Source organism: Halichondria panicea, chromosome 5, assembly GCF_963675165.1.
Source record: "Halichondria panicea chromosome 5, odHalPani1.1, whole genome shotgun sequence".
In the NCBI taxonomy this organism is placed as follows: domain Eukaryota; kingdom Metazoa; phylum Porifera; class Demospongiae; order Suberitida; family Halichondriidae; genus Halichondria; species Halichondria panicea.
Genome location: NC_087381.1, coordinates 4,592,732 through 4,614,598, shown reverse-complemented (window position 1 = coordinate 4,614,598; position 21,867 = coordinate 4,592,732). Strand labels below are relative to the sequence as shown.

At 41.5% G+C, this 21,867-nt stretch overlaps 4 protein-coding genes and 1 long non-coding RNA gene across 8 annotated transcripts; 2 read left to right on the top strand and 3 right to left on the bottom strand.

Annotated features, from left to right (window-relative positions):
• Window positions 1-695: 695 nt before the first annotated feature.
• On the bottom strand, window positions 696-17,951 carry LOC135336302 (interleukin enhancer-binding factor 2 homolog). 2 transcript variants are annotated; one of them, XM_064532062.1, is made up of 13 exons: window positions 17,815-17,951; window positions 17,639-17,767; window positions 16,574-16,673; window positions 15,644-15,769; window positions 9,367-9,469; window positions 9,099-9,215; window positions 8,731-8,829; window positions 8,451-8,532; window positions 7,369-7,456; window positions 7,065-7,196; window positions 2,155-2,274; window positions 1,929-1,947; window positions 696-946 (listed from the first exon to the last, which is right to left on the bottom strand). In XM_064532062.1, exons 1-13 carry the CDS (start codon window positions 17,817-17,819, stop codon window positions 858-860), a joined length of 1,209 nt encoding a protein of 402 aa, XP_064388132.1. In that variant the 5' UTR covers window positions 17,820-17,951; the 3' UTR covers window positions 696-857. The 2 variants fall into 2 exon arrangements, with proteins under 2 accessions (XP_064388132.1, XP_064388133.1); XM_064532063.1 differs by lacking the exons at window positions 696-946; window positions 1,929-1,947; window positions 2,155-2,274 and adding an exon at window positions 6,117-6,149.
• Window positions 2,273-5,237, top strand: LOC135336307 (uncharacterized). The gene is made up of 2 exons (XR_010394834.1): window positions 2,273-4,815; window positions 4,892-5,237. It is a non-coding gene; the product is annotated as an uncharacterized LOC135336307 (long non-coding RNA).
• LOC135336305 (uncharacterized) lies at window positions 9,827-11,019 on the bottom strand. Its single transcript, XM_064532067.1, has one exon. The coding sequence runs from the start codon at window positions 11,017-11,019 to the stop codon at window positions 10,021-10,023; it is 999 nt and encodes a 332-aa protein (XP_064388137.1). The 3' UTR covers window positions 9,827-10,020.
• On the bottom strand, window positions 9,866-12,288 carry LOC135336306 (uncharacterized). Its single transcript, XM_064532068.1, has one exon. It carries the CDS (start codon window positions 12,252-12,254, stop codon window positions 11,271-11,273), a length of 984 nt encoding a protein of 327 aa, XP_064388138.1. The 5' UTR covers window positions 12,255-12,288; the 3' UTR covers window positions 9,866-11,270.
• A 23-nt stretch (window positions 17,952-17,974) lies between the features above and the next one.
• LOC135336303 (uncharacterized) lies at window positions 17,975-21,778 on the top strand. Of its 3 annotated transcripts, none has more exons than XM_064532066.1 (5): window positions 17,975-18,074; window positions 18,959-19,419; window positions 20,086-20,273; window positions 20,469-20,696; window positions 21,308-21,778. In XM_064532066.1, exons 2-5 carry the CDS (start codon window positions 18,985-18,987, stop codon window positions 21,564-21,566), a joined length of 1,110 nt encoding a protein of 369 aa, XP_064388136.1. In that variant the 5' UTR covers window positions 17,975-18,074; window positions 18,959-18,984; the 3' UTR covers window positions 21,567-21,778. The 3 variants fall into 3 exon arrangements, with proteins under 3 accessions (XP_064388136.1, XP_064388135.1, XP_064388134.1); XM_064532065.1 differs by having other exon boundaries at window positions 17,985-18,140; window positions 21,314-21,778; XM_064532064.1 differs by having other exon boundaries at window positions 17,985-18,140.
• Window positions 21,779-21,867: the final 89 nt, after the last annotated feature.

Here is a 21,867-nt window from a genome sequence, read left to right as displayed (position 1 = left end):
CATCGTGGCCACTCATCAGGGTTCCGAAAGTTAAATGAAGATGGGGGTTCCAATCGTAGATGAGCCATCATAGAGTAGCACCGCTGCCACCATGTAGAGTTAGTTAGACTTGATCAACAACAGTTTATTAGCATTGAAAAAGTGATGACATGACAAAACTCAGTGGTATTTATACAGAATTTAGGGCTAGCTAAATATAGCTTCAAACCCTAAATATGGTCATAAATAATAGTTTATTCCACACAAAGCTCAGCTTGCTGCAGAGAGGGGATGGGCTGGGAAGCCAACAAAAATGTACAATCTGATTGGTGCATATGCATTCCTGAATGCAAACTGCTTACGTAATGTAGGCAGTCTGCAATCTGATTGGTGCTGCATGTTTTTCTGCAGCAAGAAGAACGAATGCTAGCCTCGATCCCAGGCTAGAACGAATACTAGATAGGGCTGCAACCCATCTCCCTGGGCGGGCCACGCATGTAAATAAGTGTTTTCTTCTCAGTGAGTTTATATAGATAAGCTAACTTGTATAAAACATTAACTACTATAACACTAATACTTTTTGAGCGAAAGCATAACATGGTGAGAGGCATTAGCAAGCGCACGCTTGCAGCACTACATCGTTATTATAGCTTTTTTACATCAGGAGTACATCCTGTACACGTATAGGTTTGGCACATCCACCAGGCATCAAAAGATACTTGTCAAGCTTTTTTTCGAAAAACTGACACATCAACAAACGTACAGGAGAAACATTATGTCCCTTTTTATGGACGTTACATGCATTATAATTATAATGCCCTACATCATTATTTTAATAGTAACATTTTTCTGGAGAAGGAAGTAGTGAAGTTATTGGACTAAGTGTTAGAGTTCTCAAGTGGTTGCTCCAAAGCTGGCGCAGGAACATCAAGAGTCACCCCTCCAAAACAATATGGCTGCATGAAATCTGGGGAGGGAATAATTATAACACTAATTATTATGTGTATGGGTTGAGAGTGCAATTAATAGTATGGCAATAAAATAATTAAAAATAATTATTGCCCTTTCCCCGTCTTTTTCTGGCCGCACTATTGACTATTTTCAAAAAATTGTTGTCCACGCTGTGTTGGAGCTATGCACACGCTGTAGGTACCAGCACATGCGCATTGAGCTGCTCTTTCAAGTATGTTTAATATCTTGCCTCGAGGTACGCTTCGCACAGTACTGCGAAAGAAAAGTGACCGCATGTGACCGCATGTGACTATTGATAATGGCTTCGAGATCTTCTTAGTACAGCCTCAGTGAGGTTCTAGGGCAGCTAGACAGTGAGGAGAACGATGCTTATGGCCTTGTTGAGTGAGAGGACAGTGACTGGGATCATAGCTAGATAAGAAACTATCTCAAGCTAGAGCCTGAAGAACCTGATGAAAAAGCTCATAGGATGGACTAAGTTCCTGAATCTGGTAAGTCTAGAGTAGCATCTGTAGCCTTGATAGCACAGTATAACTGTATTTAGGCTAGTTAGTACAGCAGTGGACATCATGAGCCACCATTGAACTTGTAAACCTGTTTGTAAACCTGTGTGTAGGTGAAGAAAACATTTTCCGGGAAAATGGCGTCTGCCGATGTGACCTCACAGACAAGTTTCTGCTTAAACCATGTCTCCGTGAGAACATTGAGAACACTTATTTAGTGTCTTTAGTCACTTTGTGCCTTCATAAAATATTGTTTGTGTACATAATTGTAAATGTTTGTAAACAATTGCTAATTAGGGGGGGTGGTCAGTTGCTAGGTAACGATGCTGGGGTCTGCGCTACCTGTAGAAAATATTTACAAGTCTCATTTCAATGTATGGTTCATGATATATGAATTTTTAAAGAAAAACTGTATTTATTCTTTTTTTTTATTAAAACAGGGAAAGGGTTAATAGCACAAATAATAGAACTCACTGATAGGAGTTGCTCCCGGCTATGGACAACAACATGTAAGGAAGAAGTGATATGGTGTGAGTCATTAACTGGCTAGCAATAAGTGTTTAATGTGGTGCATGATGATGATGCAATAATGCTCGAGGTTACGTAATGCTCGAGCATAGCGAGTCCCTGGTTGTCAAGCATTCAACACAGCAAGATTATTACAAAAAATACTGCTGTGAAGAATACACACTGATCTCACCATGGCCAGCACTTCTCTGTAAGCTCCAAACGAAATCATCTGCAGTATCATCTGTGCATTTCTGGTCAGCTGGTCAAGCTGATACAACGGTAGACTGTCGTGTATACTGCACTCGCTCTCCTAAGGGAAACAAGCATGAGAAAAAGTAACTATGATTTGTTGTACTAGGTTTTGATTACTAAATAATGTATGTAAAATTATGTATATCAAACCTAGACGAAAAAATACTGAACCCAAAAAATTCAGTGACTGACAGAGCTGTATGGCATTTCGCCACGACGTCAGTTGTGAGTCTCTTCTAATTGTGTGTCTCTTCTAAGAGAAACTATCAGAGTCTGAACTCGATTAAAATCGAACTGTACACTAGCTAGATTACTGTACACTACGATCTACCAGTCTACCTCCAAACTAAGCATGCATTCGGCCGATACAGGTGAGAGGTTTCAATTGTTATTACCCAAGGCGCGTGGGCGGCCACGGATATAATAGTCCATTGGTTTGTTTGTTTGTTTGTTTGTTAGATCTGAGTCTACTCACCTGGATGCCACAGCACTGGGTTTACAGCATGGGTAGCCTCCAACGGCATGCAGCTTCGATGTCAAAGCTTTGTTGTCAGATAAAAGCAAGCAAAAGCTAAGAACTTGAACTTTCACGTTGGCCTCTAGCATACATGCGTCCTTTATTCGAGGTATGTATTTACAGCTGAAGTGATCATATACCAGGCACAATGAAAAAGGGTCACTAGAGTAGAAAACTACAATTATGAGCATGCCTCTAGAGTCCATATTACTTGCTACTAAGCCAGCTCCATGCTTCATATCATACACGTATACAACTGCATTCATTTAAACAGCCGAGGATTAGCACTTCAGTGCTCTAGTGTTTCTAGGCAGTAAGAATGCTAGAACTAAACTATAGAGATGGAAAATAAACTAGAGCACTACAAAGTGCAAACCCTCGGCTAGTGACATGATTATGAAGAAACCAGAGGAGTGATATAATGCAATACAGTGCATGTAATTTATGTACAGAGCTGTCTAATACAGAGCTGTCTAGCACAGCAACTCAGGAGCAATAAAACTAAACCAGACTGGTTTTGAGAACAGAGTTTTTAGTCCATGGTACATGAGATGTGCACTGTGGACTAGGATCACAGTAATGAAGCCTGGAGTCTTAGAGAAGCATGGCTCCTGGAGTCCTGGTGCTAGGATCTAGAGTCAGCAAACAAGACAACAAACCACATGCAATTCTAGCTTTCTACTTGTGACCCTTTTCTAGTCGAGCGCCGCCGCCCTCCTTGAAGGAGGTCGGGAATCAAGCCTATCCAGTTTTGTTCTGGCCTGTTACGCAATAGTATCATGAAATCATTCATTCTATGTGGGTGCTAACCAATAGCAATGAATATCATTTATTAAAGTGGGTGGCCTCGCCTCTCAGTCAATCCAACGTGTGCAAAATTCACACGTGGTACAGTTGAGTGGGTGTGATCAATCCCCTTGAGATACTGCAATCTGATTGGAGCTATTGGATTTCCAACAACAGAACAAAACTGTGGATAGGCTTGATTCCCGACCTCCTTCCGGGCAACGGTAGAGGCAGCGCCCGACTAACCCTTTTCCATTATTCCTGGCACAGGATTACTGCAGCTACAAGTAAGTGCCTCAAATAAGGCCACAGTGTAGCTAGCTCAACGTGCAAGTTTAAACTTCTTAGCTTTTGCTCGCTATTTGACAAAGAGGCTTTAACACCAACTTTTGTGTGAAAGCTATCCATGCTGTAAACGCAGTGCTATAATATGGCATCCCGGTAAGCACACTCACTCATTACAAACAAACAAACAAACCAACCAACTACTATACCTGTGGCCGCCCACGCGCCTCGGGTAAAAAATGGTATGAGTGTCATAATTATTCTCAGTTATGATTCTCAGTAGACAAAATTAATTATGTACAGTACAGCTACTAGTGATTCACGGTTTACAGTATTCATACCCTCAAAATATTTTATCTGTCACACCCATTCTTGTGACCTTTTACCAATAAACGTTGGATAAAGCCAACCCACAATTGAGAGGCTACCATGGAGGAAACAAGAGCTCCACCGTCATATTCTGATCTCACGCACGACAGCAATGACACTGCTACCATATTAGAGGACCAAGTTATTGTTACTTTGGAGGAGGTGGATCAGGCAATCGCTAGGAATACTCCCCAGGCTGACTTCTCCCGAAATGACATGAAAACTATGAAGAGGCTAATAGAAGCTGTGTTAAGGAGAAATGTGCGTGAGCAAAGAGTACTACCCACTGAACTACAAAAGGAGATCACCATTGCACATGTTATCACCAACTTTAACAAAACTAAAGCAGATGTACAAGCAGCTGCCTCTCAGCCATCAAACGTGTCTTTCAATGCAAGTGCTACTGGTGAAGTACATATTCTGAACACAACTCCTGCTTGTAAGCCACACCCGAAGAGAGAACAAATAGGAGTTTGGACAACCATTAGCTCCGATGAAAGTCACTCAAATCAAATTTTAGCTTATGCTGATCAAGTGCCGAATGCAATTGTCTGTATGACTATTTGGCTACTCATAACTTTCTTTGTAGGAAGCCCTGTTACCCTGTTTTGGACAGTGCCGGCTCTATATTCTATATTCCAGGTAAGAACTGAAAAAGCATGCACGAATAAACTGCGTGTCTTGCATGATTAATTACCTTACTTATGGCTGCATACAGACGAGAAAGAATGTTAACGAAGGTAACATAACGCAAGCTAAGAGGTCCTTCAAGAAGTATCTGTGCCTTGGAGTGATTTTTAACCTAATTTGGACTGTATTTTTTGTTGTTGTTGTGTTTGTAGTTGGTATTGTACTTGCTGTAGTATTTACTTCTCCTCAAAGAGTGTAGTACTTATACTATTTACCATGGACTGCAATAAAATTAATGTGTTTGTAAACACACGTATGCATGTGTGCGTGTGTGTGTGTGCATGTGTCTCTCTCATCTGTGTTCTATATCCATAATCTACGGGGTGTCTGCTTGTCTGTAATTTCAGCAATAACTACATACTCAACGATTGAAACGCAAGTTCATGCAACTACGTACGTAACATAATTATGTATAATTATAGGTCTTTAGTAGCGTTTTCTTGGATTTCGAATAGATTTGCAAAATAAAGCTTCGTTCACAGGCTATGATAACATTATATAAGCAGTACGTGGCAATTTCTTCAGAATTGAGATTGTTCGTAAAAAGTTTCCTCTCTATAATTATACCTGAGAAAAGAGCTGCTAATTAAGCTTCACTCTCAAAAGCAGCAGCCACTTCAGTAGTGTGTGTGTGTTTGTGTAGGCAAATAATTTGTGACATCACAAATCGTCATGCATCCAAAGTTCATGTGATTGTGACGCTTATACCTGCAACTCCAGTGGCATAGCCAGGATTTTGGGAAGGGTAGGGTTCAAATTAGTTGAGCATAGCCAGAGGAGGGAGGACACGATTAACCTTAGCTGATAATTAGCTAATTAATGCGACCTTTTAATGGCGTCTTTTTTTCTTTATTACTTCTACATATTGGACACACAGCAGAGGAAAGTATTCAGCGTAGAAGTTCTCCTACTGGAGGGCCAAGTTGTAGGTATTAGAAGGATAGAAGCACCCAAGTACTCCTGTCTCCAAGATCCCTATGAGAAGCATCCCAGGCACTCTGATCTTGTCTGTGTGAGAAACATTCCTAATCCTGTCTCCAGGATCCCTATGAAGAGCACCCCAGGCACTCCTGTCTCCAAGATCCCTGTGAGAAGCACCCCAGGAACTCCTGTCTCTGTGATAAAGCTGCTACATGGAATTGTGTACTTCAGAACGTCTCCAACAGATTATTAAACATAAAGAACATCAATGACACTAACAGTCTCATGCTTCTAGCACACCTTTAAATATTGTAGTTTGCTCTGTGCCTGCAAGAATTGCCTGTCACTCATACAGTACTGTTCTTCTGTGTATCCAATATGTAGAGGTTATAAAGAAGAAAAAGACGAATTGTTCAAAGTTAAAAGGTCGCAATAATTAGCTAATTATCAGCTAAGGTTAATCGTGTCCTCCCTCCTCTGGAGCATAGCTATAGGTGCTGAATTGTATCTAAAAGAAACGATGGCATTTTTTACACACAAAACATATTTACTTTGCTAAGTTCTTCGCTTCTGTTGTACTGCGCTGGCTATAACTTAGTTGGGTGTGGCCCCCCACCCTGGACACTCACGTAGGGTTGGGCACCAGTGCAATGTCAGGTTTGTTCCACCAGTAATTAATCTTGGGTGTGGCTAAGCATGAGTATGATTAATCCAAAGTGGGCGGTAACCACAAAGCTCAGTTAGAATTCTACTGCAGGAGTCAATTTTACATGCCACTAGCTCTAACTGACCTGGCGTATTCCTTGGCTCGTCTGCTATTTTTTGATTAAGAGAACTACTATAGTTACTGACTCGCATTAATGAGCCACACCTTTAGCACTTGAACTCTGCAATCTGATTGGGCTACAAATTTTCTGCAGCAGGAACAAAATCTGACATTGCAGTAGTACCCAATACTACGTGAGCGTCCAGGGTGGGCCATGCCCAACTAACTATAACTCAAGGTATCAATCTAATATAATTATTATACCATTCCTATCAACAAGTTTATTCCAGTATAAAAGTTCTAGCCTCTTTGGTTGGAGCACTGTACATGTACATGTATCTCAAAAATACAGCTCAACAGCTAGGTAGTTTTTCAACTTTATGATAATTAGGCAATAAATCCTTTACAGGTAGTTATTTATATACATGTAAAACTTAGCTAGCAATAAATGTTTTAATATGAACCAGCATTGAAACACGTTAGCTAACTAGCTAAGTGTAATAGTACCGCTCACCTCACAGGGGTCCGGGACACCAACTGATCCAGGCAGAAATAGACCAGCAGACAGCAGCTCCCATACTCTCTTGAATGCACCAACAAACGAAAGAGGTTCATCACCTATCAGTGGCACCACAGAACAGTGAATCTGAAGAAGAAAAACTTTTTAGTTGTGATCTTAAACACTTCATCACATTGACTGTGCATTTTCACTTCAAGGCCAGTGACATGATTGAGTACACGACAGTTAAAATCATTGACAATACGGACAATACAGATACCATCCCGGACAAATTCTATACATGGCGTAATGTACTCACCAGGAGTTGTATGTACCAGGTACTTAAATACTGGAGTCCAGGAACATGGTTCTTCATGTCTATCAGTACTCGAACCAAGTCATGAGCGCTGAAAGATAGTGTTAATAATTAAATTTTATGCAGACACCATGACACCGCATCTCAAAAATCAACATGGACTTTGTTGTCACAAGTACTCATTTAATTAACAGGGCTGAATACGTGAACAGTAGGTTTTGTGGTGGCACTAAACAATGGTTAATGGCAGCCAGTGCAAGATCTCAGGTGCTGTGGGGGACATGCATGGGGGTATGCGCATGCGCAATGGGCAGACGACCACGTGGCAGCCTTACACGTGCGCGGGGGTCTGCGCATGCGCAGTAAGCGGACAACCGCATGGCAGTTGCTCACACGCAGTCAGATAGCTATTGATCGTGTCTCTCTGCTTTTGGTCCCCACCCACCCTCACCGTTTTCTATGGGGCTCGGGGGGGGGGGCTATTCACACCACGCGAGCTTCGGCTAGAGCTCAGCATTGTTAGCATGGGTGGGGTTTTTCCCCTTTTTTGGTTCAAGGTGGGGGATACTCGTCTGGGGGGCGTGTCTTCACTACTCAGGGCACGCCCCTCAGCGGGTGGTGGCTTACTGCCTTATATCCGGGCCCAAATTAACGGTTTATTAGTTTATTAGTATAGTTGGTACACTCCCCTCGCGGAATGGTCGGCACATTCTAGATCAACACGTAGCAGGTTGTGGTGGGGAACACTTCTTGTCGAAGGGCTGACATTAAACGGTAATTTATAAGGCAAACAGTGCTACTGTGTGTTCATGTACAGTCGCCTGAATTTGTTACAATTCCACGCATGCACACCGGTTTAACACAGTTACTCAAGTCTTCGGCAAATGCAGTGACACTGTTACATATTAATTTTATCTACAACAAATCAACGCTTTTCTTCTTCTATAAACCTAATGATCTGTCTTATAAGCAAGTGTAACTGACACAGGCTACATATGTAAAAAGCACCTTGTTTACATAATTATATTAAAAAGGTGTGCACAGTTTGTTTATAGGTGTACATGTGCCACAAACAACTGACCAACCATTGCAGGTGGTGGGTGTGGTCTTCCCACCATCTGGAGTGGCGAATCATCTTTAGAGCTTTCTCAAATGGAGTCATGTCAGCTGAACGGACGTAAAAATGGTAACCATAATTATGTGCGTACATGTACGTTCATAAAAATCCCAGGCTATCAAAATGATTTGCATGCACGCGAAAACAAACTGGAAGAAGAATAACGATCTAATCACAACAGCCTGTGCATTCACTACCAGTAGCTTTAGCAATGTTTATACACACCATTTTGGGCATGTATAACTCACATATCATTCTGTCCCTCCTGGGTCCTCCATACACTTTCTCACCAGTGCTCGTCAGATACACCTTAGCAACTGGTATCTTTCCTCCATGAATCTCAAATGCTACAGCAGAGACATTTGCACGTAACAGCCACATACGCAGTGATGAATTTAAAGAGAAATACCCAATACTACGTACGGCATGCATGCGTTGTACACACAATGTAAGAATAGTTGAGAGATAATTTAACGTCCTTTCAAGTGCCCGACACCCAGCATGTAGACACTCTGCTTAGCTCATAGTAACTTTAAAAAATATATTCAGGCAGTAGCCATCTTCAGACTGAATGCGATGCGACGGATTAATTATCCAGACCACTGGATTTACTTACAATAGTCAAATTCATTCGCCATTGTGACTTGTCCCATGTCAAAGCCATCTTTATCCTCCCGACGGGCAGTTTCCAAACTCTCCACAAGAGTCCCCGAAATCTTAGACATCAAGGCAGCTAAATAGTACACACATGAATCAAATTAACTAGGCATGAAGCACTACGGAGGAAATAAATCTCCTTCCCTATATACACATAATAATGTGTATAATTATAAACATGTACATTTATGTAATTAAATAACAAGTCAACTACTGTACCAACTCACGTGTGGGTAGGTCTTTGAGGAGAATGACAATCTCCACCACCTTATCTGGGGCCATGGCGATGCCCATTTTGTGTGCACCCACAACTCGAACCTCATCAAGTAACTGCATGGAACAAAACACGTATGTGATACAGGCTGGTCGGGGTAAGGCACTTATAGTACTGGGAAGCTATACTCCTACTTTCACACTTCTCTGAATAACTAGTAACGAGTAATTTAGTCGACAAATCTCACATTAACTCCATGTCCCCCCGCGTTTATTGTGCACATGGGCACATGCGCATGTAGAAGTTGGTAAAGGATCATAAGTCCTAAAAGTAATATCGTGCCTGTTCATGACAACAGACAATTGCAACGTTGATCACTAAAGGTACTCGCTTCGCTCGTACCAAATAGTCTTGTAAAGCGAATTATTATATGTCATCATGCATGCAGAAACAGACTATATAATTAACATACGTATCATAAGTTAATGTATCATTGAAGAAATTGACTTGAAGTGGTCATTGACAAGTCATGTGTACATTACTTGGCTACACACAGAAGAGCCAATAGTCCTTATTTTATAGCTACATGCATCATACACCTGACGCCACACATTTAGACAAGTTAATGAAAGTTTCCTGAAGAGTGAGGTGGGTTGAGTTTGTGCTGCTATGCATGGCCAACAGACTCGGACAGGAAGCCGAACTTGTAATGAAGTTCCCCAGGTGCAACGTACGGCCTTGTCACTCGTACCACAATCATTTGGCAGTTATTGGTTACTGCTGTGCACGGATTATTGCCGTAGTCAAACTCCAAGTCTTCCCCCCAAGCAATAGTGTTGCCATCCAACCGTCCAAACTTGAACATGCACAAACTGCTCATCAACTTCTCATGGACTTCCACAACATTTCCGTCATCAAGTAGGCAAATATGAGAATAGACACCCTGAGCGTACTGTTGCACTCTTACAACATCATTAATACTGTCTTCACCATCTGACAACTTCCCAACTGCATAGAAAAGATTCCCACCTACACACCACCGGCACGAAAATACAACGTAACCGCTAGCATTCAGAGATAGAGATATTTCCTTGCGTTCATCTAGGGCTGGAAGCGGTTGGTTTCTAGTACCAATAAAACGTATACTACCGTCACTAATCTTCGCTATGTTGTAAAAACATCGGTACAGGCCGAAGTTAAGCTCGTGAACAAATATCACAGTAGAACCCTTCAATGCTACAGCAGGATTAACACCTTTTGTGAAAAACGTGTCATCTTCTTTCCAAATAATATTTCTCTCATTTTGACTCACAACACCACTCCGATACATGCACCGACGTCTATACGTGCCACTACGAACAACCACAATCTCATTGCTTTCATTCAGAGCAGCTCGCACGTTTAGGCCATCACCGTAAAGTTGCACATTTCCCCACTCACAGCTGTGCTTTGCAAGAGTACCTCCTCCAAAGTTTCGTTCAGTGGTTAGATCCACAGATACTGACCCAACAATAAAGTAGATTTTGCGCAAATGCTGATAAAATACTACCACAACACCACTCTGGTTCATGCAGACAACCGGGAAGTTAGCCCATCGGATTCTGGGCTCGAATTTTCGAGTCGATAGCAAGTTCGGCTCAAGAGATCGTTTTGTGGTGGTAGCCATATATTAGCTAGGAAACTAAACAATGGAATGGGTGTGTCATTAACAAGATTCATCACATTTGAATTTCATTGTACTTATAACCAAATATAGCTGCAATGGAGCGCGACCTTTAGCATGATGATGTATGCATATAATTATAGTAAAAGACAATGAAATAATTTTAAAAGATAGGACATGACATAATACTGACAATAATTCACTATTCTTAATCTTTAAATGTACGTGTCGATTTCTACATGTATATACTGTTCTTAATGAAGCCTTGAGGACAGAGTTCCAAACTTGTACTTCAATTCCCCGTGTGTTTGAACACCTGACTTGTCCACATGTACAACAATCATCTGCTGCTTGTTACTGACAGCCAATGAAGGTTTGTAGCCATGATCCAACTCCTGCTCCTCTTCCCAGTTAATCACACTGTCACTAACACGTCCACATAGCAACTTCAAGCTAGAGTTACCAAACGCTTCATCTTCATGAGCACTCACTACGATTCCGTCATTCAGCACAGAAATACAAGAGTAATAGCCACTTACGTAAGGAGTGCCATTTAACGTTACGTCACGGACAGTAGCATCTATTAAGCTTCCTACAGCACAATAAAGACCAGATCCAACAGCATTGCGGCATGTTATAACAACTCGACCACTTTGGTTAATAGCTATCGATACTTCTTTACACCCATTTAACTCGGGTATAAGTCTTGCTTTGATATTACGTGTGGCCCAAATCTGCTTGTTCTCTATTTTTGAGACTTCGTAATAACAACGGCAAAATCCATACTGGGCCTCATAAACAAATAGGACGGTATTTCCTACCAAAGCAACGGTTGGATTTACACCAGAGCACAAACACATCTCATTGCTCCACCAATTGATACACTTAGCACTAACATCAACATTTCCCACTCGGTACATACACTCACGTCTACGAGTGCGACTTCGAACCAAAACAACCTCATTTTGATCATTAATAGCAGCCTTGACATTGCAGCCATCTCCATACAATTGTGAATCACCCCAATCCAGCCTATGCTTACTATTCAAGCTGCTCTTAGAAGTGTCGTGTTCGTGTTGCAGATCAGTATTGCCAATCACATAGTAGACTTTACCTCTACTTTGATAGAATACTACCACAGTTCCACTGTCATTCAAGCACACACACGGAAAATTTGCATCCTGAATACGAGGGCTAAAGTCTTTTGTTGAAAACAACTGTGCTTCTAATTCTGCCATCGTTTTGCAAGTGGATAACTATACTATTGTGTGAATCTAAGAAGTATATGCAATATATAGCAGTCATGACTGTATAATGTATGCATGTGCAATATAACTGTCAACACGTGCATGTGGAGAACAAACAATAGAAGTGCTGACACTGTATAGTTATGATAAACAACAATTATTGTGTAGACATGTAGTGCCCAGTCACACATACCGTACCCTCGTGAAAACACACACATCCCCTCTTTTGGTTCGAAAATCTTGTACAAGAGTATTTTGACTCGATAATACGCCCACCCAGAATGAAAAGTTTCAGCACGCGCAGTAGCTAAATGCTACATGTTCACAATTAATGAAGAAAAGAAGTTTCAGGTAGTAGCTATAGGTAAATGTAGACTTCACTGACCAAGATCAGACATGTGTGCCCTTGAAGATGTATGTGCAGGGAACAACTACAGTAGAACCTCGCTAAACCGAATAGACAGACCCCTACATGAAATTCCCAGATTAACGTAAACTAATAATTATTATGAAGACCATTATAATTCACGAAGACACTTGTGTACATGTATTATGATATTACTATGGCCAGAAGGGAAGCTGCTAGTTACCCGAGGCGCGCGTGGGCGGCCACGGGTATAGTAGTCTGTTGGTTTGTTTGTTTGTTTGTCTGTTTGTTTGTCACAGGTACATATATATCTACTCACCTGGATGCCACAGCACTGCGTTTACAGCATGGATAGCCTTCACACAACAATATCTTGGTTTAAGTAGTGGCAGATTTTGATGTTAAAGCTTCTTTGTCGAGTAAAAGCGAGCAAAAGCTAAGAAGCTTAAACTGCCACGTGGCCTTGAGTCAAGGTACGGGATCACTTCAGCTGAAAGTACGTAGTCAGGGCTTGATTATGTATTTTCAGCTGAAGTGATCCCGTACCAGGAACAATTGTCAAGAAAGTAGAATTGTGACTGGTTGTTGACTGACTCTGGATCCTATACATACTCCAGCCTGGAAGAAGCCATACTTCTCTTAGTCTCTAGACTCCAGGCTTCTTTGCTGTGATCCCAGTCCATAGTGCATGTCTCATGCATGTACGTTGTTAGTTTAGTTTTATTGCTCTTGAGTTGCTGTGCTAGCGCATGCTAGTCATACATGCTACATGCACTGCATTATCACTCTTCTGGTTTCTTTATTATCATGTCACCAGCCGAGGGTTTGCACTTTAGTGCTCTAGTTAGAATAGTCTTTTATCTCAACTTTCTCTCCATTACAGTGAGTCTTGTGAGCTCTCTTCGTTTTCTTTGCAGTGGCCATTGTCTTGAGCAGTTTATTATGCCTCGGTGCGCATGCGCAAGCAAGGTATATGGTAGTGTGTTTGTGTGTGTGTGTGTGTCTGTGTGTGTGTCTGTGTAGACCGCTACAGCTGCTCAAGGATGAATCAAGTGCAAGTAAGAGTTTCTATAGGCTTCTAGTCATGTTTACTTGGATTTTAATTCGTGGATTTGCAAAATAATGCTTCGTTCTCGAGTTATGCCTAGTTTTGCTTACTTGGAATGCCATTGCAGCCTTTTCAGAACAGTCCGTAGCAAAACTTGTTTACCGAGTGTTACTACTCTACTTAGTAGTTAGCTCTGCACTAGAACGCTAGCTATTGGTAGCTGCAAGAGTGAGCAGAGAGCTGCAAGGCTCTGCTGACTTGCAGCCATTAATTTTAGACTTGAACTTTTGGCATTGATCATTTTTAACAACAATCATGGTTGATCATTACCCACTAGATTTATATTTGGCCTGCAGCAAATTATGATAATTATATCAATGTGTGTATAAAAGCTAGCTATTAGTAGTTTTATGTTATGTAGCTTTGGCACCTCCACCGAGGCATCAGCACCCGCGGTGCTTTCATTAATAAAATTATTGCTGATTCAGCAAAGAAAGTTAGAGTGCACATGCGCAGTAGTCTATTCTACTAACAGCCCCTCCTCTTTTCAGTTTGCCATTTTGTCCGCATTTGCAAGGTTTTGGACTAAAGGGGTCCGGATTAGCGAGTCTACAGTAGTCCTATAATCACGCAGAGAAAGGGAACAATCAAAAAGGAGGCTATTTTTCTACTTCTCTACGAGCTAACTCAATTGCTGTTTATGAAATTGTTTTGAGCCCTGCATCTTTTCCACGTTTAAATAGATAATTGCCTTGCTGGTAAAGCAATGACACCTAGTGTATACAGTCAAGACAGCTTGATTTACTACTAGATAACTAGAGCACTAAAGTGCAAACCCTCGGCTGGTGACATGATTAAAAAGCAACCAGAAATATAATGCAGTGCATATACAGTAGAACCTCCATTATCCGGCCCTTCATTATCCGGAACCTCGATTATCCGGCTTGGCAGTTTTCTTTTTAAATAATTCAGAAAATGGGCGTGTCCCTCAAATGCACATGCGCGTTGCAGCTGTTACCATGGAGACATGCCTGCTTATCTTCTGCGCATGCGCAGACAACCATGGGCACTGCTGTTTATCAATAAAGTGGGTGGATCAAGGCGTGGTTTATCTATAAAGTGGGTGGATCAAGGCGTGGTTTATCTATTCGATTATCCGGCATATTCACTTATCCAGCCTCCTTCTGGAACCAAGGTGTCCGGATAATCGAGGTTCTACTGTAGTGATGTTGTTATCATGTATGACTTGCACAGCAACTCAGGAGCAATAAAACTAACTCAAAACTAAAGTAACAACGTGCACATGGACTGGGATCACAGCAAAGAAGCCTGGAGTCTTAGACTAAGAGAAGTATGGCTCCTTCCAGGCTGGAGTACGTATAGGATCCAGAGTCAGTCAACAACCTCAACCAGTCACACAATTCTACTTTTTCTTGACCGTATTCAATTGTTCCTGGTACAGGATCACTTCAACTGAAAATACATAATCAAGCCTTGACTAGATATTTTTAGCTAAAGTGATCCCATACCTTGACTCAAGGCCACGTGGCAAGTTTAAGCTTCTTAGCTTTTGCTCGCTTTTACTCGACAAAGAAGCTTTAACATCAAAATCTTCCACTATTTAAACCAAGATATTGTTGTGTGAAGACTACCTATGCTGTAAATGCAGTGCTATGGCATCCAGGTGAGTAGATATACTCGTTACAAACAAACAAACAAACAGACAAACAGACAGACTACTATAACCCGTGGCCGCCCACGCGCCTCGGGTTAATTACTGCGTGGGTGAACACTTATAAAGCACCGGTTACTTTTTTTACAATGTCTTAAACCAGGCTGTAATATGACATTGTATGAACAGATATGCTCCCCCCTCAATATGAAACCCTGAGTGTCTATTACCTAAAACTGTTCCCTAACAATAACTTAACTTTACACAAATTATGACACTGTATATGCACTCACCATGGACTCTCCCTCTCCGGACACGATCATGTTATCTACCAGTGTGCAGAGTTTCTGCACGAAGGAGTCCAGTGCTGACTGTTCCTCAGGAGGCAACACCAGACTGGCAGCGTGTTCCACCAACAGCTAGGATAGAATGAATTATTATAATCATACCAACAACTGTTGAATGTAACGCTGACATAATGGTGATACAGGCATCCGGACGGCTGAAATATTCGGATACCAGAATGACTCTCAGTCAATAAGCCACGCCCATCAATAAATTAAGTGAGCCTCTGCATGCAAAATCAGCAAACGATATGCATAGAGTTTGTACTAGTCTTGGACATAATGCATCAGTGGACAGAACAATTCAGGTAGCAATAGTGCACAAAATAACAGTCGGACATCGGCCAATTTCCCCGCACAAATAGCTTTATTTCTGAGCAGTTCGGTTTATTTGTCTGCTCAAGTATTGGAAATACTATTACGTATGCGCGTTATCCACGTGGCAATTATTGCAATGCCAGCATTATTAATATTGCAAACTTTAGTTAGCTAGCTAGCTGTAGCTACATGTAGCCTATTAAATCAAGGCTCAATTGTAAGATGCACTGATGAAACTGCACGAATGTATTGCGATTTACACTTTGTTGTGCCAGAATTTCAAACCTTACCGCATATATCCGGTAGAGAATGAGAGGTTAATCGATTGCGAATGACACTGTACAGCCTGATGAGTTTCTCTAACTATTAAAAATTTTAGGCAAAGCATGGGGATTTGCATGCGCATGCTCAGTCTTTACGTTTCTCTCGATTATGAATAATTATTATGCGAAAATTCACAATTTGCAATCAAAAGAGCGTCGCCATTCACAACCTGAATATAAATAACTTTTATCGTTTTTTTTTTACTTTCTGTACTATGGATGACCCATGGAACCATACCTGTTCAAGCAGGGAATTATCGAGCACTGTGGGGGCCTGTGGAAAATGTTCTTCCACTTCAGTCCAGTCAAAAATTGGTCTTACAAGAGGGTAGAATTCCCTGTGACGTGAAATATACAAAGTCACATGATATCATAATTTATCATTAATGTGTAGTATGTGGCCGCATGGTAAGGATCATCGAAATATCCATATCCAGCCTACATGTATATATAAGCATAGATATCAGGGCTATCCAGGATTTTGGATCAGGGGGGGGGGGCGAATTGGGCAATTTAAAAATGTAGAAGGGGCGAAATCATCAGAATTATAGCAGTACAAATGAATCTGCCAGATCCTAGGGGGGGGTGCGAATTACTCCCCTCAATACAGCCCTGGGTATTGCTATAGTTCAGGCATCATGCAGCTACGAACTAGCTGCTTATAAACAGCATCATTGCAAGACATAATTGTAGCGGTAACTGGGATTTGAAGGTGCATCTATATTACTATATTACTATCATATAGTAGAGTATACATCACAAGTTTGAGACTTATTCGTCATTTTTCATGTTGTCAGCCCTAACTAGCAATGGTATATATATACGAGGCACATTAATTGCATGTACATGTACCCATTAGCATTATAATAATTATTATTATGGCTTTAAGGTACAGTAGAACCTCGCTAATCCGGATCCCTTTAGTCCGAAACCTCGCATATCCGGACAAAATGGCAAACTGAAAAGAGGGGCTGTCAGTAGAATAGACTACTGTCCATGCGCTGAATCAGCAGTTATTATTGCTCAATACCTCGCCCAAGACCAGAGACAATGGCCACTGCAAAGAAAACGAAGAGAGAGCTCACAAGACTGGAGAGAAGGTTGAGCCTCAATCTAGCCGCTTTCCAGTGGGCTAGAATTGAGGCTAGGGTGTGGCTCTCATTAAAGACGCAGCATTAAATAACAATTGTCATCGGTAAGAAAATTGCCTGAGCTCTGGCATGAGCTCGAGGGTGTCGCATATTTGAAGGATTGCCTTAAATGGAGGTTTTGGTATGTTTTACCGTACATATCAAGAACTTACGGTTCTGACGAAGGTGGTTGCATCACAGGACCATGCCATCCACCCTTCCCCCTCCCCCGTCCCCTCCAGTTCCCCTTGCTCCTGAGCCCACGACTGTGCCCTCTACTGTGCCCTCTGAAAGTTCCCTGCCTGTGGAATGCTTCTTGAAACATAAACCAGAAGTGATCAGAACTTACGCCATTCTTTTATAACTGAACAGTGTGAGGGAGCAGAGTGAGGATCTAGGAGTTCGAGTAGCAGCCTCGACCTCGTGGACGTACTCAAGGGTTTAAAGGTCAAGGTCCTTAGAGTGTATTTATGCAGGTGCACCGTGCACCTAGACTGGAAACTACGCCCCTTTCTTTAGGGAAAGGGGCGTGGTTTCCAGCCTACCGTGCACCAATTTATGAATGGCGGGAGCTGTGGACGATCTGAATCGACGAGCATCACAGATCAAGTACGTGTGGACTGTTTAGATCGTGCACCTAAAGTACCTATAAGTCAAACATGGAACAGAGCTTTGGTATGTGTTCAGAATAATACAGGCCCTGGCCCTGTAACACATGTCTATTATAACTTAACTAGATCTTTATTTACTATTGGTGGTACACGTACACATGTGCAGTACAGATGATTGTGATCATAATGCGTCATATCCTAGGCGAGAATATTTATACTACCGTCATTGATGTAATTACAGCGCTACTCGAAATGTTCGGCCATGTAGCACCATATAAATTCATAAGTGTGTACATAGTATCCATGGTGGCAAAAATAATTTTTTTCTGGCACTATAATTACATCAATTACGGTATCTTTTACCAGTACCGGTCTAAGCAGATTTCGCATATCCATTCATCTTTTGTCATGCTAGAGGTTGGGTCACGTGTCTCTGTGTTGTTAGGTTTTAGGGGAGTACTGAGAGAGGGGCCCCTGCGAGTTAACATTAAGCACATAAGTGTTGGGGGGGGCCTCATTCAGCCCCCTAAATAGCAATCAACATCGTCGGATGGAAATAGGTCTTAACCTCCGGTTCCGTGAATGGGAGGGTGGGAGGCTTAAAATTTGAGCTATCGATTTGTCTGTGGCTCACTGACAGCAACTGTACTTAATTAACACACGTATGCTAGTGGCTGTGCATGCTCGGTAGGCATGCATGTGATCGAAAGCCACGCCCATGTCAGTATGACGTGTTCTTCTAGGTAGCACCGTGATTAGTGTTCTCCCTACGTTTAACTACTTAAGTCAACAATAAGAACATGCATAACTGTAAATCTTGATCCTATTTGATTCGTAAACACACTTATTGTTTAAGTTTGACGTATCACTGTTTTAATTCAGGTCTGGAAGAGTGCGAAAACATCAGCATGATGAACAATGCTGGTTCCATCACCGAGGAGGGCCCTCACCTCAGCGACTGGGAAGACACCTCCAGCTCCATATACACAGAGGATAAAGAAGATGAGGATGGAAGAAGATGTGAAAATAGTGCCATTTTGAGTAAATACCCAGTGGAAAGCACTTTTTCTGGTGATGGTCTCCATAGCAAACTCAAAACACCAGTACAATCCACTACTAAAGTGTCCTCTCATGCTACAAATGACTTACTATGTACTGTGGATAACCTAGGCGTCGTCAAGTCGAATGAAGATAATGACTCTAATATTAACTCACAGAACTCACAAAACAAGAATGAATATGGTAGCGCTGCTCCTAGTAAATCTATCTATATTGATGATGGAACTGACTGTGCTGAGAAACCTGTATGTAAAGTGAAGACCAAGCCCAAGAGATTGACAATGGTAAATTGAATGTGTAACGTGCCGGATGTTGCCGGTACCTAGAAGCAATGCACGGAGTGTCCCATTTATTCAATGGGTGTTCCCACACTGGCTAGACAAAAATAACCACAAGACCAGTTAACGTGTCACGGGTGCTGATGCCTCAATGGAAGCTGACATGAATAATTATTAGTTTGCATGCAGGGAAAGATCCAATGATTGCTGCTAAACTAAAACTTTGGAGTCCATATAATGACAAGATACATGTACATGTATAATCAAGAGTTCATGAACTCTTGGTATAATATATTATTATGTGGTAGACTAATTCAACATGGGCAACATAATTATAACGTTATTCATTATTATTGGCAGTTAGAACTTTTGCAGTTTTTTTCTCTCTACCAACTAAAAAATAGCTGTGCTCTATTGGAGAGTATTTTGCAAGCACACTGCCATACCTTGCTAGCGAATGGAGGCTAAAAATAACTACATGTACCGAGATTGAGGATTGAAAATAGCCCCACTGGGCGCATCACTACTGTCCTCTTACTGTTTGTAAGTGCTCTAGCTGTAACATGTTGCTATATTATTATAAGCAGACTCAGTATCTCAGCTGTCAAGATTAGCTTTTCTCAGTGGCCTATTTTCGTTGACAAGACTTCTTCCATGTGTATAATTATTCAGGCACAACAAGCCACCAAAGAATCACTCGCCTTATTCGGAGGGTGTTCTCTGTCCTCCATCCCGGTGAGGAAGATTGATCTGCGCACTGAATTGGATGCAGAAACAGTGAAAAAGAAGAGAGCACTACAGCAGGACGACGAGACTATGGTTGGCAAGGAACCTCCTCCCAGCAAGAGGCCAAGGACCAGGTGAGTGTTAGCTTAAAAATTTATTGACTGCCACAACTGTCTCTACATGTACATCTACCTCTACATACATGGACCTGCACACATTCTCAAAAGTATTCTTTTAAGACGCATTCTGGTACAATTCTTTTGCTGCTCTTGGAGCGACTAGGTCAACTCATATTACAGCTAGAAGTATAATACCACCAATGTTCCCAGGCTGCAGGCTGCCAGACAGGAAACAGAGTTCACTTTTAAAGATATCTCATTGTCTGACGGAAAAAGAAATTACACTACAGTTCAGAAACTAAAAGCGAACCAATTTCGTCGCTCTAATATGTCAAAGGTCAAAACCAGACAACCAACCAGAGTGGACAAGGCGAGGATAGAAGCAATGGATTCATTCGGAGGGGTCGGTTTGGATTCCTTACCAGTAAAGGCTACCAGGTGAGCGCCAATACGTGTACAGAATGCAAGAAGTACACGTACATGTAGGCCTCATGAGTACACTGTACGTAGTTTTTATGTGAATGACATCACTGGGAAAATTGCCACAATGACAATGCTTGAATTATCATACATCATTTTGACCTGGTTGCACTGGCAAGTGCCAATTTAATATTGCCAAAAATGGCAGCAAAATGCCTTTCCAGGGTTTCGTACAGAGGGGGGCGGGGGGCGCCCTAGGATTTCCCACCCCTAGCCAAAATTCCCCCCCCCCCTGGAAATATGAAAAATTAATGATGCCATACCAAATTGTACAGTGATTCAGATAGCTGATTATTCTATACGTGGAAAAAAAACCTCTTACATACATCAGGAGTGCATGCATACATGTATATCCAATCTGTTCAGTTCAAAAGTTCAGACAGGAGATTTACATACACAAAATGCATGTATACAATTATTATTATGATATCCTTTGAAATTTAAACCTTACAACATAAGCAGTGCATGTACATAGTGTTTTCATTTGCATTATAGTATTTGTTGGTTGTACGACGTAATATTTGTCTAAAATTGTTGTATTTTATGTGATCTCTCCTATCCCGTGAAAGTAATAGTCAGGACACCTCAGAAGCCACTAATGGTCCTGGAAGACGGCTCACAAGAGTCGAGCGTGCACGACTAGAGACACTGGAGGCATTCGGGGGTGGCGGTCTACAAGACGTCATGACAACTGCTATAAAAAGGATTGCTTGTACTCTCAAGGAGAAAGACAAAAATCAAGAAAAGTCTGGAAAAGAAAAAGGAGATAAAGAGAATTTTGGGAAAAGTTCAGAGCACGATCCTGTAGCAGTCAATGACAATGAGTAACTGCATGTACTGTACGATTCACTAAAATTATTCACTCTGTTTGATTATGATCCCACGTACTGTGTCTGTGTCTACATGTATGTGTGTGTGTGTGCGTGTGTTTTTTTTCACTTCTCATCCATCTGCTACTTGTCTTCCCTGCATGTATATATAATTATGTATGTATGATATAATTAAGTTCATTCTCATAATTATTTGGCTGTCAACTTGTACTTCAGCTTTCTTATTACATAACTCCTTTGGACTGAGCTAGTGTTTACAACAATTGGCATGTGTACACCCACATATATAGGTATAGATG

Bases quoted from the DNA above. Each gene is read 5' to 3' on its own strand.
- LOC135336303 (XM_064532064.1), top strand. The intron at 19,420-20,085 runs GTAAATTGAATG...ATAATTATTCAG, and splicing joins AGCCCAAGAGATTGACAATG to GCACAACAAGCCACCAAAGA. The intron at 20,274-20,468 runs GTGAGTGTTAGC...CAATGTTCCCAG, and splicing joins AGCAAGAGGCCAAGGACCAG to GCTGCAGGCTGCCAGACAGG.
- LOC135336302 (XM_064532062.1), bottom strand. The intron at 15,770-16,573 runs GTATGGTTCCAT...ATTCTATCCTAG, and splicing joins ATAATTCCCTGCTTGAACAG to CTGTTGGTGGAACACGCTGC. The intron at 2,275-7,064 runs GTGAGCGGTACT...TGTTTCCCTTAG, and splicing joins GTGTCCCGGACCCCTGTGAG to GAGAGCGAGTGCAGTATACA.
- LOC135336306 (XM_064532068.1), bottom strand. From the start codon at position 12,254: ATGGCAGAATTAGAAGCACAGTTGTTTTCAACAAAAGACTTTAGCCCT.
- LOC135336305 (XM_064532067.1), bottom strand. From the start codon at position 11,019: ATGGCTACCACCACAAAACGATCTCTTGAGCCGAACTTGCTATCGACT.